This window comes from Acomys russatus, chromosome 19 (assembly GCF_903995435.1).
Source record: "Acomys russatus chromosome 19, mAcoRus1.1, whole genome shotgun sequence".
NCBI classification, from domain to species: Eukaryota; Metazoa; Chordata; class Mammalia; order Rodentia; family Muridae; genus Acomys; species Acomys russatus.
Window position 1 is genome coordinate 51,437,348 of NC_067155.1, and position 21,150 is coordinate 51,458,497.

The following is a 21,150-nucleotide window of genomic DNA, read 5'->3' on the forward strand; positions in this document are numbered from 1 at the left end:
CCCACCCCCACCCCCCAACGTCTCTGAAACATTCCTGCAGAGCAAGGGAGGAGACGATGACCTTCAGACCGGCCCACACAGGGCCCTCCTGCTTCCCCCCCCCCCCACTCCCCTTCCCCCTCAGAGCTGGTGGATTTGAAATGGATGCTTTGTGGCCCTTCTGGGTTCTCTGAGGACTCCACTGGTAGGGCCCACACGGAGCAGGTGGGCAACAGATAGCCTGGATACGCAGAAGCTGGCCAGTGGGTGCCTGAGGGCCCTGGTCTTTCCTGACAGGCACATCAGGGAACATAGGGCCCCTGGCAGCTTTGGGGCCAGTAGGGTCTCTACTGAGATGAGAGATTGCCACAAAGCCACAGGTGGCACCAGTGCGCTCCTCTGGAGTCAGAGTGGTAGGTTCATAGGCCGCAGAGCCAGGTACAAGGGTGTCACCCTGAATACCAGCCCAGTCTCCAGACTTGTCCAGGCTTTCGCCAGGCTAGCCTTCTCAGTGCCACATCCTTTCTCCTTTTAGCACCAGCCATAACGACCTCCCTCCCTGGTGCTTGCTGCTCTCTGTCAGGCTCCTAGGCTGGGACTCAGGACACCGGGCCCATCAGGCCCTGTGGGACCAACAGTCCTCTGCCCTGGGGCCCGCCTATGCTCTCAGTGAGCAGCTAGACTTCCTGGCTGGAAGCTTACCACCGGTCGGTCCTCCACCAGCCACACCATGGCGGACGGCAGGTGAAATGCATCAGCGAGCCAGCCCCCCACCTGCTGTCCTGTCTGCAAGCTCTGGGTGATCCCGTTCAGGCCACTCTGAGAAACTCTACTGCTTGCTCTTGCTGTGCCCGGGCCAGCTCAGCCTGAAGTTTGCTAGGAGGAGGCTTGGATTACAGCCCCACCTTACGTCCCGAGTAGGGACATAACCACGGCCCTGGGCCAGGTACGCAGCATGCGGTGCAGCGTGTGCTGGGCAGGCCCCTGGAGATTCTTAGCCGTAGGACCAGCAGGGTCCTGATTCCCCCGGTGCTCTGGTGCTGGTGAGAAGAAAGGCTTGTAGTTCATGAGACATGTGGATGGTATGTGCAGCTGGAAGGAGGTAACGCTTGAGGATGGCCGTTGCTCTTAGTGTGAAGTGTGGAGGGGAAGCCCTCGGAGCACAGGGAAGGGAAGGGCCACCACAAAGGCCCTGTGGCCCTCTGCTCTTAAAGTCAGGGGTCTCATAGGTCTGTGGCCGGGAGTGGAGTAACCAATGCAGTTTTTGTTTTGGGTCTCTGCGAAGGCCAGAGATCATCAAAGCTTTATTTATTGATCGTTTTTAATTACGTGCCTGTGTGTGAGTATGTACACGTGAATGCTGGTGCCTGAGGGGGCCAGAGGCCATCTGATCCCCTGGAGGACGAGTTACAGGTGGTTGTGAGCCACCTGACATGGGTTCTGGGAATCCAGCCTCTGTCTTCTGGAAAAGCAGTCAGTGCATCACTGAGCCATCTCTCCCGCCCATTTATTTACAGGTGTGTTTGTACACCTGCCTGAGGGTACACGTACCACGGTCATGCAGTGACCACAGAGGCCTGAGGCAGGAGGCCGGGATAGGGCATCGGATCTTCTGGCACTGAGCCACCTTATGGGTGTGGGAACCAAATGTAGGTCCCTGCTGTTTACCACTGAGCCATCTCTACAGCTCTGAGATACCCCTTCTAGCTTTAGGCCTGCCTGGAGCTAATGGGGCAACTGAGGCACACGGTCCCTGTCAAGAAGGCCTTAGCTCCCAGGCATGTGTTATCATACTCTGGAAATGCAATTCGAATCTCTGCAAAAATATATTTGCACATACACAAAAGGCCAGGTCTCAGCACTGAAGCTTCTACATAGGGGGGGACGCGGTGCTCCCCAAATCTGACTGCTGCAGCAGTGGCCCCCTCCGTCACAGCCCACCTTCCTCCTGGTGGCTGTAGAGAGCTATAAGTCACGTGCTCAACAGCGCGCCATTGGATGTTGGTCTCTCAGTGCCCCTACAGACCATGTCATCAGCCCGGAGGAGACCCCATCCCATCCCAGCTGTGGTGTCCACTGATACTCCAGTGTCCTGTGAAGGGACCCTCTCTTGCTTATGCTGTGTTTTGGGGGGGGGTGCTTCTATTCTGAGATGAGGGTCAGGGCCCCGTGACTTGGATGGCAGCCTACTTGCCCTGTGCGTTCTTTCAGCATCAGTCTGTGGGTATGTGCGTAGCTCTGCCGGGAGCACTCCTGAGTGGGTTTCTATGGTGTGCGTCTTTACGTCCTCCTGAGTACGGTTCAGCTCAGCGTGGGGTTAGTGGGGGAAGCCTTGTACTGTTTTTGATGCTTCCTAGCGTCCCTAGTGGGTAACATGTAGCCTACACAGTGGGTCTCACTGTGCTGGCAGGTCTGGACGGGAAGATTCTCCAGGCTCAAGGCCAGCCTGGGATGACGTCTCATGCCGCCACACCTAGCCTAGGCGTGACTTTCTGAGGAGTTTTCCTAAGCCTGTGTAGTCTTTTATTCTAATTTAAGTTTACCAAAGCTGGCCGTTAAAATGGCTAGGGGCAGCCAGGCATGGTGGCGCACGCCTTTAATCCCAGCACTCGGGAGGCAGAGGCAAGTGGATCTCTGTGAGCTCAAGGCCAGCCTGGTCTACAAAGCTAGTTCCAGGACAGCCAGGGCTACACAGAGAAACCCTGTCTCAAAACAAAAGCCAACAAAAGAAAAGGGCAGGGAGGGGAGGGGAAAAGGAAGAAAAGGCTGGGGACACATGAAAGAGGAATATCTGGGCTGCTAAAGGCCAAGATGGGGGTGGTGGCCAGATGGAGCAGGGACCAAGTGAAATCTGTTGAGGACTGCAGCAAAGGAGTTCCTGCTGTGGGTGTGGCCAGGTGGGACAGGAGGGCTGAGGGAGTCAGGGTGACCTGTTCTTCCTGTGCCCCCCCCCCAAATTGCCTCAGGCAACTCCAGCAGGCGTCATCCTGTCTGTCTGCTCTCCAAGCTTGGCTGAGCTTGTGGCAGATGCGGGCAGCAGGCTGCTACCCGCAGGGCCTGTCGCATGCGTTGCTCCTGTCACAGCAGAGTCTGTGCCCTTCCGACTGCTGACGGAGGCGTGTGCTCTGCTCCTGTCTCCTGTGGCTCTAAGCATATCCCAGCTGTCATCAGTTCTCATCCCAAAGGCTGAAGTTGTGGCTTACATGTCTTCATGAGACTTGAACGAAGTCTCAAAACCCGGGGGCACACAGCTCCTGGTGTTTTCATGGACCGCCCCCCTCCCCAGACTTATCTTCCTTTCACATTCTAGGGCTGTAGCCCATAGCCCAGCTCCCATCATTGAGGTCATCAAACTTGCCCCGCACCCCACCCCCCCCCCCCCCCCCCCCCTCCCAGGACAGGACTGAGCCCAGAGCCATACTTGGGCCCAGTACACACAGGCTTGAGTTAGTAGAGTCATCCGGCCCATCCCAGGGCCCAGCCTGCTCTGAGTTTGAGAATAATCTCCAAGGAATCTCTCTTGTCCCTCCACCCTGATCCGGTTGAGTTCGTGGCCTTCCGGCCACTCCCTGAGGGCCTGCTCGGCCTAGGCGCTCAGGAGTGCTTTTCAGCTGTCTTCTTTGCCCTGAGGCCATCTTGGAGCCCTGGCTTGAGTGGGCCAGAGGAGGGCTGCTTACCCAGAAGAGTGTGTCTGCAGGGGCACTGGGTCTTGGTTAAGGGCCTCCTTAGCGGGGGACCCCACCACCCAAGGCTTGAAGGGGGGAGCCATGGAGGCAGGACAGCCCCAGCCCCCTTTCCCAGGAAGGCCCTCTAAGTGCCTGTGGCTGGTGTTCCAGCCTGACCTGACGCTTGTCCCTCCCCAGGCTGCTGTCACCAAGGCCCAGCCTCCTTACCCCAGCCGGCGATCCCCGGGCCAGTACCTCGCCCCAGAAGCCACTGGACCTGAAGCAGCTGAAGCAGCGAGCGGCTGCCATCCCCCCCATTGTGAGTGAGCCCTGTGTCCAGGTAGCCCACGGGGACCTTGGCTTCCTGTGTGCTCAGCATTGCGGGTGGGAGCTTCCCCTGCGGAGGGAGGCCTTTCTCCAGGCCAGTGGCTCCCAGAGATGGAGATACGTACATGGGACTGGCGATAGGGTAGGAAGGCTGGGAGGGGGTTGGGAGATCGGGAAGGTTGGTCTGAGCCATCGCTCTCCAGAGGGTCCTCCGTGGCCCAGACCCGGCAGCAGTGGCCAGCAAGCCCCCCCAGACACAACGACACCTCAGCCAGCTAATGTCTGGGTCCTGTGAGGTCTGTCTTTGGGGCCTTTGGGAGCCCCTCATTTTTCAAAGATACTTTTCTGGCTATCATCTCTTGGACCGTTTTCCTTTTGAGATTTAGGCTTGGACTGACCTGTGTGTGAGGGTTAGTGTTGGATATCTGTGTCTGGCCTTACTTCTACCTCCTCACAGTCCACAGGGACACTTCTTACTCCTGATTCCCAGTAATGTGGGGTGTGCCGGGTGAAAGGAACAACAGCAGGTCCCACCACCTACCTGGCTCTGGGTAGCTGCAACAGGCATTGCTTTGGTGGTGGTGACCCCCTATGTCTGATGTTAAGACTCTCTCTGTCTCTACGTGGGGGCTGTAGGTGGGACATGGCTGTCTTTCTGTACCTGGCTTTTGTGCTGGCCACACATGGCCACTCCCCAACTTGTCAACCTCTGATGTGGGGCCAGGATGTTCATGCCCACCCCATGTCCCCCAGCAGGTCACCAAGGTCCATGAACCCCCCCGGGAGGACACAGTGCCCCCAAAGCCAGCTCCCCCTGTGCCTCCACCCACGCAGCACCTACAGCCAGAGGGTGACGTGTCTCAGCAGTCGGGAGGAAGTCCACGTGGCAAGAGCCGGAGCCCGGTGCCTCCTGCCGAGAAAGAGGGTAAGTATTGGGCACAGTGGTATGGTGAGAGTAAGGGCCAGGCCACTCTGTTGAGCGCCCATGACAGTGCAGGCTAAACTGGGAGGGCACATAGGTAAGGCAGGCCACAAAGCTTTAGAAGGAGTTTGGGCTGGGGCTTTTGAGAAACCAGAGGCAATCTAGTGCTGGTGACTCTTGGTGTGTGTGTGTGTCTGTGTCTGTGTGTGTGTGTACACATACGCACGCACGCGCATGTACATACGTGCATGCAAACATGTATGCCTAGCCTCGCCTTTGGTGTGAATCAGGTTGCATGTGACCTTGGGACTCCCTGAGGGGACAGGTCAGATCTCTGTCCTGGGACAAGACCTGGGCGGATTTGAGCCAGACTGGCTAGGCTCTCCCACAATAAAACATGGCCTGCTGGCTCTTCACACCCTTTCATCGTCTTCACACAGTGCAGAGCCTTCCATGCAGGTAGTGGGCAGCATCTGCCAGGGTCCCAGTGGGGCGGCGGCGGCAGGCATGAGAAACAAGTGGGTCAGGGCGGGCTTAAGGCCGTCTGTGGGCTGTGTGTCCAGCAAGGATCTGGCAAGGCAGGGTGGGGGTGGGAGCTGATGGGAAACGGCCCCTCCGGCCCTGAGTGTGGGAGAGGAGGTCAAAGAAGTGGGGACTACACTGTGTAGCTACGGTGGAAAACAGCTTTGAGTGACAGTGTGCTGGGGGAGGGACATGTCATCTGATTAGGGTCTTGGGAAAAACCAGTGTCTGATTCTTGTTGAGAAAGAGCAGAAGGGAGTAGGGCAGGGGTGGGAGGCGGGCTGAGGCGTTCCTCCCAGCAGCCCTAGGGTAGCCTGGACTTGACAGGTGGCCTTGGAAGTGGGAGGAAGGGGAGGCTGGAGTGTGTTCCTGAGGCCGAGCCAGCGGACGTAGTGATGACCCCTGGGGAACCAGGGCAGGGTGTCTTGCTGGAGCTGAGGCTGGATCACACTACAGTGAGGGGTGGGTTTTAAGAGGCCAGGTGTGGTGTAGAACACAGTGTGCTCTGAGAAGCCAGCCCGACTCCAGATGACAGTAAGATGACTGGGGTGGCAGTAAGAGGAGGGGAGAGGCGCAAGTCCGGCTCCCGCCAGGCAGCTGTAGCAGAGCAGAGCCGGAGCCACCCAGGGCCAGCCAGGTCCTCCTGAGTTGGGCCCTAGGCCCTGGTCCCTGGGAAAAGAGCCAGCAGTCCGAGGTCCCTGAGCCTAGTTCTGGGCCCATCCATGTGGCCGGCGCTGCGTTGTTTCCTAGACTCCTCCCCAGGGAACATTGCACCTGGCGGCAGTCTCTGTCTCTCACGTGGTCTGGCCACGGCTCTGCTCCCCAGGGGACACATGAACCCAGCGTGCAGGAAGCCAGTCTTCTCTGTCCTGGCTCCAACAGGGAGCCTCCAGGCCAGGCAGGTCCCTCGGGATCCCCGGGCCCGGCTGGAGGAACAGGTTGTCCGTGCTGGCTCTCTGCCACCTGCCTGCATTGGCTGAGTCTGACCCCGTTTCCTTCCAGCCTGAGACTTCCTCTCTGTCCCTCTGCTCTGCAGAGCCAAGCTGGATGGGGCCAGCCAAGGTGCACACAGGGCACCAGGTGTTTGAACTTCCTGGTTCAAAGCAAGCCATGTAGCTTGAGAACGTGAACTTCTATGGGCCACCACTTCTCCAGGGCCCAAATTCAAAGGGAATTTGGTCTCCCCTAAGGGAGAGGTGTACACTGTAGCACTGGGGCCTCTGCTCCTGCCACAACTTTGCCTTCAGGGCAACCTAGGGCTATGGGACATAGCTCAGGAGACACCTCCCAGTCAGTTCCTGTTCCAAAGCAGAGGCCACTATCTTTCACAATTTCTGGGTGGGTTGTGACCCAACCCCCCGACCGCCCACCTCACCACCCACCACCCACCACCCACCCCCCGCCCCAGAATGTGTCCAGCCATTGCTTGCAGCTTAGACTAGATTGCAGCTAAGGTGAGAGCCCAGAGAGCCTCGGTGAGTGCAGGTCCTATACCACAGGGTATTTGGGCCATGTGGCACAGCCACGAGTACAGGCTGTGCGCTGCAGCCAGCTGCCTGCCATCCTAGATCTCCCCTGTACTTAGCAGCTGGGACCTCAGTGTTCCCATCAGGAGGGTAAAAGAATAAACTTCAGGCTGTGACATCTGAGAGAGGGCCACCTTTGGCTGCTGTTCGTGGCCACATGGGCTCCAATCCAGACAGTGGCCACATTTGGCAAGTGACCGGAGAGACCTCATCAAACAGGTCTGGTCACTGTGTATGCACCCATATAGGCTCATCAAGACCTGGCTAGAGCTCAGTCCAGTGACTGGCATATGATGGCATATGACTGGCATATGCTGGGGACGGCCTCTGCCCCAGCACTCACCTGAAGTGAAGTGGCTGCTCGGGCCACGGAGTCACAGTGGTCAGCAAGCCTGACCCACCATTCTTGGTCCTGTATACCTAGCTGGTGGCATTCTGCGGGGAACCATGAACCCAAGATTGCCCCTTGACACATACCCTCTGTCATTCCTGTACCTGTGAGCTCTGCCGTGAGGTGCTCCTATACCAACCAAGCAAGCGTCACCTTCGCTGCCATGTCCCAATGCCTCTGTTGTCAGGGTCCTGTCACAGCTGGCCAGTGGGGCTGCAGGGTATGGGGATGGCAGAGCGCTCCGTGACTGCCCACCTTATCCGTCTCTCCACAGACAAACCCTCGTTCTTTCCAGCCTTCCCAACTGAGGGCCCGAAGCTGTCAACGGAGCCCCCACGCTGGACATCAGGCCTACCCTTCCCCATCCCTCCACGAGAAGTGATCAAGACTTCCCCACACGCCCCGGACCCCTCTGCCTTCTCCTACACACCTCCTGGTGAGTTGGCACTGTACGGATTAGGTCTGTGTAGTCAGTGGGCAACCAGCGCTTTGTGCTGGCTCATGACTATGTGGTGACAAGCCCTGGCTAGAGGTGTGGCCTGCCCAGTACTGGGAAGCTGAGACCTTCTGAGTCATGGAAAAGCTACCACGCTGCTGTATAGCCTTAGGGAGCTTTGGAGGTACTTGAACTGGCAAGGGGGAGGCCTAGCATGGGAGATGTTTCCCACCAGTGACTAAGACTATGGGCATTAACCGGAGGGTGGCAGCCTTGGTTGACAGATGCCATGAGACTGGTTTTTTTTTTTTTTTTTTTGAGAGCCACTTAGGTTCTCTATTCGTCATGGTCCTCACCACCATTAAAAGTAACCAAGCCAGGGGCCAACAGATAGCAGTGTGCCCAGGGGCTGGCCCACGTAGAGCTGGCCCAAGGGAGCTTGGAGAGCAGGGGAGGGCATGCCCGCTAGAAGGATCAGCATCTGCAAAGGGCCAGAAGCAGAAAGAACCGAGACCCTGAGGCACCGGATCAAACTCACAGCAGACTACTACCCAGAGGGTCCCAGGAACCCCAGTCACGTGCCACTGAAATCCATGTCAGAGGTTACTCTCCTGAAGGCAGTGGGGCGCCATCACAGGCCCATAGCATAGGGAGGGGATGGCCTGCTGACTTTGGGGAAGACCCCTTTGGTCCCTAAGACTAGAGTAGAATCCTAGGAGGGAGTGGAGATAGGGGTGCTGACTTAGAGCTTGGCTGTGGATTGGGGGGTGGTGATGGTGCAGATGTGGATGGAGGATTCAGGACTGGGGGTTCTCGTAGGGCTCAGGTCACTGAAGCAAAGGCGTGTGTAGAGGAGCCCCCAATATACACTTACTGTTTCCTCACAGGTCACCCACTGCCTCTGGGCCTCCACGATAGTGCCCGTCCTGTCTTGCCACGTCCCCCCATCTCTAACCCCCCACCCCTCATCTCCTCTGCCAAGCATCCCGGCGTACTTGAGAGGCAGCTGGGTGCCATCTCCCAGGTGAGCACCTCTTGGGCCAGGTCTCCCCATCAGGGTAACCTTTTGAGCCATGGGATGTTTCTGGGGGGTGGCACTGGCTGAGAACTGGCTGGACTGACCCCTGCTACTTGGGCCAGCCTATGGGACTATGTGGATCATAGGCTGTGCATTCCACTGTATGGCCTCAGGCAAGTGACTCAACAGCATCTCTAGGCCTCAGTTCACCCTCTGCTAAGTGGGAGGGCGGGGAGCTGTAGCTGCAGCCAGCGGTAGAGTATCATGTGGTAAGCCCTTGCTCACCTCCTCAGCCTACCTGCCCTCACCACATGGTCTGCAAAGCATTCACACTGTGTCCTTTACATGGGCACCGGCCTCAGGCAGGTGTTGGCCTGTTTCCAGTCCTGCAGCTGAAGGCCAGCAGCTCAGGTCCTAGGCAGGGCTCTCCCTGTGGCTGAGTCTGATTGTGATCTGTTACCTTGCCCTAGCAGGGAATGTCAGTACAGCTTCGAGTGCCCCACTCAGAGCATGCCAAGGCCCCCATGGGCCCTCTCACCATGGGGCTGCCTCTTGCTGTGGACCCTAAGAAGCTGGGTGAGTGCCCATGACCCTTTGGTTTCTGTGGCCTGGGCTGAGGGGTGGGCAGTCTTGGCCCTGGGAGCTCAGTGTGAGGGGAAGCCTGAGACCTCAGTGCATGCTCTTACCCACCCTCAGCCCCCTTCAGTGGAGTGAAGCAGGAACAGTTGTCCCCGCGGGGTCAGGCTGGGCCACCTGAGAGTCTGGGAGTGCCCACTGCTCAGGAGACCTCTGTATTGAGAGGTAAGTCTGGGCCAGCCACCTTTCACCTAGAGAGCCCGACAGCCCACTTCATGGGTGGCTTTCAGACTTGGGGGGGAGGGTCCTAAGAGCTGTGTCTTATGCCTTTCAGGGACAGCACTGGGTTCCACCGTTAGTGGAAGCATCACCAAGGGCCTCCCCAGCACCCGGGCAGCAGACGGTCCCAGCTACCGCGGATCTATCACCCACGTAGGTGCTAGGGGCGGGGTGGAGCAGGCAAGCAGGCAGAATGGGTTGGATGGGGATGGGATGGGATGGCCTCCAAGGAGACCAGAGGTGATGGGCTGAATGGTCACTGTGCCATGTGTGCCCAGGCCTGGGGTGATAAAGAGAACAGTGGTGTGGCTGAGGCCAGCCACTGACAGGCATAGCCAGGCCAGGTAACCAAGCCACAGGTCAGTAAAGTGCCTGGAAGAGGGAAGTGTGGTGTATTAGAAATGAGAGCAGGCATGGCAGCTGCCTCCTGGCATATCACCAGTCAGGTAGGCATGAACCAGTGGTGGGTCCTGCAGGCTTCGTACTCATTGTGGCCAAGGACACACCCCAGAGGACTTCCAGCCACAGGGCCGCCCACCACAGTGTCCTCTTGACTCACTGATGGGGGACAGACTTTCATGCCCCAGGCTTTCCCTAAAGTCTGTTTGGAAATTTTGGGCTTTTGAAGACAAAGAGGAAAAGCTGGGGGCGAAAATTCAGCCATATTTTCTGGCAGCGGTATCCCTTTCTGACTCAGTTTCCTCTCAGCCAGAAATATTATTGCCAGGAGAGTTCAAAGGAGATCATGGGGTGCCAGGTCAGCATGCAGAGCTGAAGGGGCCAGGCACTGAAGGACGCCAGCTCTCAAATGCTGTCTCTTTGCATTGATTTGGGCTTGTGGAGAGTGAGGTCAGCACTCTATGGCCTGTCTCTGGGACAGTGACACAGTCATTGATGAGACCCACGTGGGTGGCAGATGGAGACCAGGCCCCCCACTGCTGTCTGGCTGTCCTGCTACCCTGCTCAGCTCCCTGGACTACACTCAGGCCCTGGAACAGCCAACATGGTGGCTCCCCATGTTGTTTGGATTTTGTCCAGTTCTGCAGAGCAGAACTGTGGCCTGGCTGCATTTCTGTCCTCCAAGCTTCGAGCCCCCAAACAGCAGTGCCTCCCCTTCACCCAGTGCCCATCTGAACTTTCTTACCATATACCTGCCATGCCAAGCAACCATCAGCTACCTCCAAAGGCTTTTCCTGACGTACCCAGAATTACCCCCTAGTGCTCCTGCCCCACGGGGATCACTCAGTAGAGCAGGCCCCTAGGGAGACAAAGCCTGGTGCACATCACTGATCTGCTTCTGAGCTCATGAAAAGAAGAGAGCTCAGGACTTCGGGGTGCACTTTGTTGGGGGCCTCTTGAGAGTCAAGTCAAAGTCCCTGTTACATAGCTGTGTGTAAACTAATTCTCAGAAAAGCAAGGTGACTTGTTAGCAGCAATCAGCAACTTGGGGTGACCTTGCCTTGTATCCCCCATGGTCTGGCTCTGAAGCCGGTACTAATGGCCCTGCTCATGCTCACAGAAGTCGCCTAAGGTGAAAACCGCCGCACAAGACTGCTAGCTGTCAGTTTGACACCTCCCCTGGTGGGGAGCTTAGCCTCTGCAAGTCGGTGTTTCTTACTTGCTCAAACTAGTCCCCAGGGACATCCGGTGACAGCAAGGGATATGTTGGTAATTACAGTGGACAGAGATGGAGGGGCGCAAGTCAACAGCAACTGGCACTTCCAGGCCAGGAAGAGGTCCCTGGGTGATCATGGCCACTCCATAGCTCGGTTTCCTTGTCTGAAGTAGACAGAGTAATACCATCCACCCTGAGTGTGATGGCTCAGGCCTGTAGTCCCAGCACTTGGAAAGCTGAGGCAGGAGGATGATGGGGAGTTCCAGGCTATCTCTATGAAGCAATACAGTGCTATTCTTTTTTGTTGTTGTTGTTTTGTTTTGTTTTGTTTTGTTTTTCAAGACAGGGTTTCTCTGTGTAGTCTTGGCTGTCTTGGACTCACTTTGTAGACCAGGCTGGCCTCGAACTCACAGCGATCCACCTGCCTCTGCCTCCCGAGTGCTGGGGTTAAAGGCATGCACCACCACACCTGGCTTACAGTGCCATTCTTGATAGATGTTCACAGCAGCGCTGGCACCGGGAAGCCAGGGCGTGACGGTGGCACCAGTGCCAAGTAAAGTTCTGTCTGTGTGGCTGTGTTCTGTGCACATGCTTTGTGGAGTGGAGGAACAGGTGGGTGGGTGATGAGAGTCACCCACAGACCTGGAGGACACTTACCCCTCTACCCCTATAGGGCACGCCAGCCGACGTCCTCTACAAGGGTACCATCAGCAGGATTGTTGGTGAGGACAGCCCAAGTCGCCTGGAGCGGGCACGAGAGGACACCCTGCCGAAGGGCCATGTCATCTATGAGGGCAAGAAAGGTCACGTCCTGTCCTATGAAGGTGAGTACAGCTCACAGCCAGCCGTGAGGCACTGGCAGTTAGGTGGGGTGGCCGCGCCTGTCTCCTTTTCCTTCCATCCAGTGTTGTCTGTTGTCAAGGCTGACCTAGTGCGAACCCTGGGAGCAGCCTCGTTCCTAGGCTGAAGCTCAGCAAAGACACACCAGGCAGTGCCTCCCTGGCCAGCTCAGGACGGCCCCCTTGTTGATAGGAATCATAAGGCCAGACTGCAACATGTGTCCCTGGACAGGCAGCCGTGACGTGTCTACACTTGCCTGAGAAGGAGAGGTCCTCTCTCTTGCAAGACAGAAGGCAGGCAGGTGCCTTTGGAGTTGGTGCTGTGATATAGCCCCGGCAGGTTGAGGGCCGGGCCTAGGTCTTGCCCACCTTACAGACGCAGAAACAGACATACTAATCTCTCAGGGTCCTTCTGTGAGGGTACCATGCTGGCCCTGAAGAGACAAGGCAGCCCTGGTTAGGGAGGAGGCTGTGGGGCCTGTGGAGAGACGTGTGTGTAGAGACAGGCAGAGCTGAAGTGGTACCAGGAGGCAGTCAGGATGTGATTTATTATCCTGTAGGCATACAACCCAGAGGAGGTCAGAGCTGGCCTTGGTGGCTTCCCCTGCTTAGGCTGGGAAAGTTGGGGGCAGCTTTGAGCACCATGACAGGGATGGTCTGTGATGGAGCTGTGACATCCTGCTCTCTAGCTATAGAAGGTAGCCAGTGCGGCCTAAGAGTTGAGCCACCCATACCTGGAAAACATCTCCTAGTGGCCAGGCATCCTTCCCCAGCACTGGCTGCTGCAGGCCTGGGGGGTCTGCCAGCTTCTCCATTTCTTGAGCCCCATAGCCCCCTGGTCCTAGAGGTCACAAGGGGCCCCAGGTGGCTTTGGCACCTGCCAGTAGAGCATAGTCTTGGAGTCAAGGGCTGCAGTGCTCAGGTACCAGCTGCGTGTTCCGTGGCAGCCCTGAGTGCTGGTAGTCAGAGTCCTGGCTGGAACCCTGAGTCAGAACCACCTGCACAACCTCAGACTGTGACCTTCCAGCTTGTCTTTGTGGAGACTTCGGTGCCCTGTGTGTCCTTCCTGGGCCCACTGGGTCTGAAGCAATTCAGAGTGCCACCCACTGTCCATCGCAGCTCCAGCTGCCAGCCCTTTCTTTGTGATCTCCCATGGTCAGAACATCCAGGTTACTGGGGAAAGCAAAGCCACTCACTCCCAGCACACTGAGGCACACGTGAAAAATGGCTTCACATGTTCCTTGGACAAGGTGCTCATACATACGCACTTGGCCACATGCAGATCTATAGGAGCTTGTGGGGTCTTCCCTGCATAGTCAAAACTGTGCTGACGTATCCTTGTTAGTGTGCACATATACCCATGGGCACAGATGCACACCCACCCACCTACACACCTGCCCAGAGGAATTCCCAATTGAGCTGGTTTGAGGGTCCCATGGCCTTAGCTAGCCTGCTTTCCAGCTGTGGGATGGCAGGCCTTCCTTCCAGCAACCTGCAGCCACCCCATACCGTGTGTGCTCTTTCTGGCTCCCAGGTGGCATGTCCGTGTCACAGTGCTCCAAGGAGGACGGCAGGAGCAGCTCGGGCCCGCCCCACGAGACTGCTGCCCCCAAGCGCACCTATGACATGATGGAGGGCCGAGTGGGCAGGACCATCACCTCAGCCAGCATCGAGGGTAAGTGTCCTGCTGTAGTGGCTCGAGAGGGCCAAGCGCTGTCCTGGGAGATACCCTGACACCCAGGCTGGAATGCAAGGGGAGGTGGCACCTTGACATGCCTGGAAGGGGCCAGTCAGTGGTAGGCTCAGTGTTAACAGATAGAGAAACCGAGGCACACCTAGAGCAGAATGGGTGCCCAGGGAAGGGGGTGCTTGCTTACTTGGTCTTACGTCGTGATGGAGACTATTGCTGGTGGACCCAAGCCCTCCTGGACACCGTGTGGTGATGTCATCCCTGCTCTCCCCAGGACTCATGGGCCGTGCCATCCCAGAGCAGCATAGCCCCCACCTCAAGGAGCAGCATCACACCAGAGGCTCCATCACGCAAGGTACAGTTCCTCCCTCAGGCCGAACACAGGCTGAGGGTCATCATCCCCATCTCATGCCAACCATGTGCTGCCTAGGTGGAGGGACAGCTCCGTGCTTGGCACTGACTCCAGAGCCTCATGTATGCCTTGCTAATGATTGGAAGGAGGCCCGGCTTGAATGGATCATTAGCTTATGTCCTGGTGATACGCTGTTCAACGTGGTTTCTGATAGTGCCCTCAGGTCTTAGGAGGAAAGAGGTTCAGAAAAGTCAATTCACATACCCAAGATCACACAGGAGGGGAGGGTTTGACTCAGGTAGTTCAAGGTATTGCTGCAGGGAGCCCCCAGACTGAGCCAGGCAAGGCCGTGGAGAGTCAGTGCTGTGTGTCCTGCAGGCATCCCGCGGTCTTATGTGGAGGCCCAGGAGGACTACTTACGTCGGGAGGCCAAGCTCTTGAAGCGAGAGGGTACACCGCCACCGCCGCCGCCGCCACCACGAGACCTGACCGAGACCTACAAGACCCGGCCGCTGGACCCTCTGGGTCCCCTGAAACTGAAGCCAGCTCATGAGGGTGTGGTAGCAACTGTGAAGGAAGCGGGCCGCTCTATCCATGAGATTCCAAGAGAGGAGCTGCGCCGCACACCTGAGCTACCCTTGGCCCCTCGGCCTCTCAAGGAGGGATCCATCACCCAGGTAGAGTAGCACATAGGAGGGGCCGGGGCATGGCCAAGCCTAAGGGGATTCTCATGCTGACCCCATTGTCTATAAGTCGAGTCCCAGGGTGGCTAGCAACTTGCTCTCTTACGCCCCTAACTCTGTCACTTCACTCTTCTCCACATCTCCACCTGTATGTGTGTCAGGAGACCCCCATAGGGCACCTGGTTCCCTTAGGGCCCTTAGGGTCATGGCTTGATAGGAAATCATCGATGCACCAGAATCATTCTAGAGAATTCTTTTGAAAATTAAGGTGCCACCCCCCCCTTTCAGGACAGTAAGCAAAATATTGGGCTCTCCTGAACCTCAGCATTTGGGATGATCGTTAAGTTCGAGGCTACCGCTACCCTAGGCCACAAAGCAGTATCTGCCATAATCCCGTTCACCAAAGTTTTCAAGTTTAATAACAACAAAAACGCTGAGTGGAAATTGAGATGTGGGACCTAGCTCTGCCCAGTGTCCCCAACCTGGCTCCCCGTGGGACCCGCTCCATGGTACCCTCTGAGACCAGATCAAGAACGTAACACCAGCCCTGCGCCAGAGCCACAGCCTGGGGGTGGCAGGGGTCCCTCTGAGTGAGGAAGGTTGTGTTGATCTGCAGCCAGGCTGAAATGGGCAGGCCACCCAGCTCCCTGGACATCGTGTCCTAGTAGAATTACGGGATGGGCAACCTCTGGCCAGCCGAATATAGACCTACACCCTCTCCCCAGGGTACCCCACTCAAGTACGACTCCGGAGCGCCCTCCACTGGCACCAAGAAACACGACGTGCGCTCCATCATCGGCAGCCCCGGCCGGCCTTTCCCTGCCCTGCACCCGCTGGACATGATGGCTGATGCCCGGGCGCTGGAGCGTGCCTGCTATGAAGAGAGTCTGAAGAGCCGGTCGGGGACCACCAGTAGTGCAGGGGGCTCCATCACCCGTGGAGCACCAGTCGTCGTTCCGGAGCTAGGCAAGCCCCGGCAAAGCCCACTGACCTATGAAGACCATGGGGCATCTTTCACCAGCCACCTGCCACGTGGCTCGCCTGTGACTACGAGAGAGCCCACGCCACGCCTTCAGGAAGGTGAGTGGGTGAGGCTCCCATGGGCTGCCAGCTGAGGGGAGGGGACAGCTCACTTTCTGCAGGGTGCCCTGGCCGCTGCCTCCTGCCACAGCTGTCCATCTGTTGCCCTGCCTCCACACTGCATACAGAGCTCCCTTTGTTGACTTTCCAGCAAACAAAACGAAACAAAGTAAAAAAAACACTTTGAAATAATTCAAATCAAGGCTGAGGAGAAGGCTCGGCAGCTAAAGGACTTGCTGCACAAGCACGAGGATATGAGTTCAAATCCCCAGGGCCCATATAAGCCAGACACACTCGTGCACATCTGTAATTCTTGTGCGTCACAGTGAGATGGAAGACCAAGACAGGAGAGTCTCCTGAAGGCCATAGCCACAGGCCATGAATGACAGTCCCTGTCTCAAACATGGAGGAAACAGACATTTGAAATTGTCTTCTGACTCCTGTCTTACACACACACACACACACACACACACACACACACACACACACACACACACCGCCGCCGCCGCCGCCTGTGTTCCCCTACATTCATGTGCACGCACACACACATATATATATATACACAAAAAGATTAAAATAGTAATAGTTTCAATGAAACGCTCTTGTTTGCTAGCTACTGTTGTTGGGTCTGGAGTGTGCAGCGTTCCCCAATTCCCCGCCCCCCATTCCACTTCCTTCTCTGGTTCTTTCTGCTGAGCCTCCTCCCTGACTTCCTCTCCCATCCTAGGCTCCTTCCGCACATGCAGCCTTTGCATGGGCCGGTCCTCCCTTGAGAAGGTTCCACCTTCAGTTCTGTTTCTAGCCAGGCCCTGTGTACAGCACACCACCCTCGTCAGACATCAGGACCTGGGCAGGCTGTGGCCACCTCCAGCCAATCCCTGGCTGGGATTGGATCAGGGTGCCAGGACCTATTTTTGGTTTTGTTTTTTGTTTTTTTTGGGGGGGGCGGGGGAGGGAGGGTTTCTCTATGTAGCCCTGGCTGTCCTGGTCTTGCTCTGTAGACCAGGTTGGCCTCGAACTCAGAGATCCACCTATCTCTATCTCCCAAGCGCTGGGACTAAAGGTGTGCACCACCACACCCGGCAGGACCAGGGTTTTGATGCGTTATATCAAGGAACATTTCCCAAAGCGCTGAGAGGCTGTATTCAAACAATTCTCTCTCAAGCCCGCAAGCTTCCTACCTTCTCATTCATCTCCTGCCGGGAACAGTGGCTCCTTGGGGCTCAGGGTTGTCTGCCTGAGGCGATCCCTCTTCTCATCATGGGAACTGCCAGCCCACAATTAATTCAGACTGATGGTGTGAATGGACAGGGACGAGTGAGTAAATTAATGTTCTCACAAGGAGCCAAGAGCAGAGAGGCAGGAGGCTCTGGGGCTTGTGACAGCTCAGCCCGGCGACCCTGTGCTGAGGCTGAGGCCACTGTGACCTGTCCCCACAGGCAGCCTACTATCCAGCAAGGCGTCCCAGGACCGGAAGCTGACGTCGACACCCCGGGAGATCGCCAAGTCCCCACACAGCACTGTGCCCGAGCACCACCCCCATCCCATTTCCCCCTATGAGCACTTGCTCCGGGGCGTAAGTGGTGTGGACCTGTACCGTGGCCACATCCCACTGGCCTTTGACCCCACCTCCATACCCCGAGGGATCCCTCTGGATGCAGGTGGGTGCCCTGGGCCTGCAGATGTGGGGATTAATGTTTATGCTTCCGTGGGTGGGACATTTGGGGCCTGGAGAGTCGGGGATAGGCTTAATGCTGAGATGAGCAGCTGGTTCACCCAGGGCAGGTTCTAGGGGATGGGCTCGGCCTCACGGTTCTCAGTGGCCTTCTTTTCCTGCAGGACTCATCTGTGCCTTGCAAGTGCATTAAATGAGGGCTCCAGTGTGTGCCATGATGTGGAGCCTTTTTAAAGGCACCTTTGTTAGGGTGTCAGGACCTGTATTTTGATGGCATTGTATCGGGGAGCGCTTCCCAAAGCATTGACAGCAGACACCCCACATGATGAGGGAGCGAGTCTTAAGCTCTGTGTGTGCATTGGGGAGGCATGTGGGTGCACAAGGAGAGGAAGCTGTCGGTGCAGAAGTGGGGATCATGAAGACACGGCATGGGCCACCTGACCCTCCCTCCCTCCCCAGCAGCCGCAGCCTACTACCTGCCCCGGCACTTGGCCCCCAGCCCCACCTACCCACACCTGTACCCGCCTTACCTCATCCGCGGCTACCCTGACACCGCGGCCCTGGAGAACCGCCAGACCATCATCAATGACTACATCACCTCGCAGCAGATGCACCACAATGCTGCCTCTGCCATGGCCCAGCGTGCCGATATGCTGAGGGGTCTGTCGCCGCGAGAGTCCTCGCTGGCCCTCAATTATGCCGCTGGCCCACGAGGTGAGTTGCCTAGGGCACAAGCAGATCCTTGTCCTGTGCCGTGGTGTGCAAAAGACACACATGTCTGTGGATGTCCTCACTATGCAGGGTGGGCAGAGTGGGCCACGTGGATGCCACTGAGTGCACCCACTTGGCTGGGGGGACTAGATGGTGCATGCTGGCTCCTTGGGGGGAAGTGGGGGGGTTGCTGCTTGTATCAGTCCACATCTAGCAGCCGTGTGTGCAGCAGGGACCTCTTGCTACCATGTACAGTGGCCTGCATGTTGTTCTGAGTCCTTGGTATGAGGCATCTTTCAGCATCCAAGAGATCAGAACACAGGCTGGACCTGGTATTGCACACCTGTACTCTAAGAACTCACGAACCTGACGCGGGAGGATCACGAGTTCAAGGCCAGCCTCAGCAACATAAAGTTTGAGGCCAGCCTGGGCTACATGAGACTGTCTCAATACAAATGATGGTTTAAAAAAAAAAAAAAAGTGAAATGAAAGCGTGAGGCTGTTTGGAGCACTGACTTCCAGAACCTGTCAACAGCCCGAGTCAACTCCGCCATGATTGTTCAGAGATAACTTCGTGGCTCCGGTTGGGGAAGCTGAAGCCACTCTGGAGGTTTCAGGGGGTGAGGGCTGAACGCAAGGAACTGCTGATATAGTGGCTCGGGGTTGTCTACAAGGAGAGGCAACGTTTGGCTCAAGGGATGTTGGTTAGGAGACATGACACAACAGAACCCTGAGAAAGGGCCTTGCCAGGTGCAAGGTTTACATCCTTGGGGACAGGCTCCAGGCTCCTACAGCTGACATCCCCCACCCCTGCAGGCATTATCGACCTGTCCCAAGTGCCACACCTGCCCGTGCTGGTGCCACCAACGCCAGGCACCCCTGCCACCGCCATCGACCGCCTTGCCTACCTCCCCACGGCGCCCCCACCCTTCAGCAGCCGCCACAGCAGCTCACCACTGTCCCCAGGTGTGCCTGCCAAATGGTTGGGTGGGTGTGTGCCTTGTCCCCTGTGCCCTGTAGCTAAGTTCTGGCCCACTGGGCTCTGGCTCAGACTCTGGCCTTGGGGTTTCCAGGAGGCCCCGCTCACTTGGCTAAACCAACTACCACATCCTCATCGGAGCGGGAACGGGAACGTGAGCGAGACCGAGACAAGTCCATCCTCACGTCTACCACGACAGTGGAGCATGCGCCCATCTGGAGACCTGGTAGGGCACCCCAGACCCCGCCCCACCCCCAGGTCCTCATGGGCCACCTGGGCCTGCCCCCTGACTCGGCGGCCTGTCACCAGGTACGGAGCAGAGCAGCGGGGCTGGGGGCAGCAGCCGCCCCGCCTCCCACACCCACCAGCACTCGCCCATCTCCCCCCGGACCCAGGACGCCTTGCAGCAGAGGCCCAGTGTGCTGCACAACACGAGCATGAAGGGCGTGGTCACCTCCGTGGAACCCAGCACGCCCACGGTCCTGAGGTGGGCCAGGTTGGCACCGGGGGGAACGAGCCTGGGGGGAGGGCACACAGATGGATTTGCTGAGTGGGGGGGGGGTGGATTGTGTGGATGGGCAGGTGTTTGAATAGTGGGGAGCAGATGGCAGGATTGGGAGGTGGGTGGGAGAATGAGAAGATTATGAGAGTGGGTAGGTAGGTGGCATGTAGGCGAGGTGGAGGATGGCCCGAAGGAGAGGGTATGCAGGGAGTAGATGATGAGATAAGTCCACAGGTAGCTGGGCAGATGATAGGCAGTGGGTGGAGGATGCTTTAGGTAGACAGGTGTGAGGGTGAACAAAGCAAGAGGCCTGGCTAACTGGGTGGCGGAGAAGGGGTAGACGGATGGACTGATGAATGCATGGATGAGTAGATGGATAGCAAGGTGATGGATGGCAGAGGGGTGCCAGGTGGGTGGGTCCGGTGGGTGGCTGGATGTGTGTGGGAGCAGATGGATGGCTGGGTAGACGATTGGATAAATGCATGGATAGACGCATGGGTGACTCATTAGGTAGATGGGTAGGTGGATTAGTGGATAGATGAACAGATGGATGGACGGATAGGCAGACATATGGATGAAGGGGTGGATGGGCGGATGATGGTCAGCTGGATGGTGTATGTGTCAGCGAGTAGATGGACGGAGAAATTGAGATGAGTAGAAAGGTGAATGGATGGATGGATGAGCAGATGGATGCGTGGGGTGGGGTAGGCTAGGCAGATGTATAGGTAGGTGGGTGGATAAATGGGCAGGCAAATAGGAGATAAACAGATGGGCAGATGAATAGATGGCAGAGTAGATAGGTGGGTGGGTGGGTGTATGGACAGCCGGACTGACAGGTGGTGGATGATGGGGTGGCTGCGTGAGTCAGTTACTGGTAACTAGTGCGTAAGGCCCAGGAGTACCAATTTGGGGGGGAGAAAAATGGGACAGGGAGCTTAATGTGTGGCTGCAGAGCTAGTGTTGCCGACAGCTGGGGCTGGGCTGCGGCCTTCTGCCTGGCTCCTGTGCTCCTCACCGCTGAGAGGCCCTGCACATGTGCCAACCTCTAGGAGTGCCTCCTACTGGCCATGAGGCAGTGGCTGCCCTCGGGAGAAACCAGTCTGTCTTTTCCTGTGTGGGTTGCTGTTTTTCTCAGAAGCTCCGGCACCCTTGCCTTGGTTGCTGCTGTATTTTGAAGGCCTGCGAAGGTGCTTGGCGCCTGGGAGGGACTCAGTAGAAAGCTTTGGTAGAAGGGCCTAAGTGGGGCCAAGCATAGCATAGGCCAGTCAGGAGAGCAGACTAACTCTGGGAGCCATGGGGAGCATGAGTTGGAGGCAGGGACTGGAAGGGTGTGAGGTAGCACTTCACTGGCCGGCACTGCCTGAACCTTTCTCTTCCCTTCCA

The 21,150-nt window shown here is 57.2% G+C and overlaps 1 protein-coding gene across 1 annotated transcript in view; it reads left to right on the forward strand.

The window, feature by feature from the left end:
• Ncor2 (nuclear receptor corepressor 2) overlaps positions 1 to 21,150 on the forward strand; it is a 125,663-nt gene that overhangs the window by 94,481 nt on the left and 10,032 nt on the right. Inside the window, exons 21-37 of the mRNA XM_051162146.1 lie at positions 3,843 to 3,963; positions 4,725 to 4,896; positions 7,607 to 7,768; positions 8,656 to 8,792; positions 9,260 to 9,362; positions 9,483 to 9,587; positions 9,697 to 9,794; positions 11,930 to 12,080; positions 13,630 to 13,770; positions 14,060 to 14,140; positions 14,516 to 14,814; positions 15,546 to 15,900; positions 17,340 to 17,561; positions 18,038 to 18,289; positions 19,103 to 19,252; positions 19,360 to 19,491; positions 19,575 to 19,752. Of these exons, the coding sequence (XP_051018103.1) occupies positions 3,843 to 3,963; positions 4,725 to 4,896; positions 7,607 to 7,768; positions 8,656 to 8,792; positions 9,260 to 9,362; positions 9,483 to 9,587; positions 9,697 to 9,794; positions 11,930 to 12,080; positions 13,630 to 13,770; positions 14,060 to 14,140; positions 14,516 to 14,814; positions 15,546 to 15,900; positions 17,340 to 17,561; positions 18,038 to 18,289; positions 19,103 to 19,252; positions 19,360 to 19,491; positions 19,575 to 19,752 (2,859 nt within the window). The remainder of the gene's footprint in view (positions 1 to 3,842; positions 3,964 to 4,724; positions 4,897 to 7,606; positions 7,769 to 8,655; positions 8,793 to 9,259; positions 9,363 to 9,482; positions 9,588 to 9,696; positions 9,795 to 11,929; positions 12,081 to 13,629; positions 13,771 to 14,059; positions 14,141 to 14,515; positions 14,815 to 15,545; positions 15,901 to 17,339; positions 17,562 to 18,037; positions 18,290 to 19,102; positions 19,253 to 19,359; positions 19,492 to 19,574; positions 19,753 to 21,150) is intronic.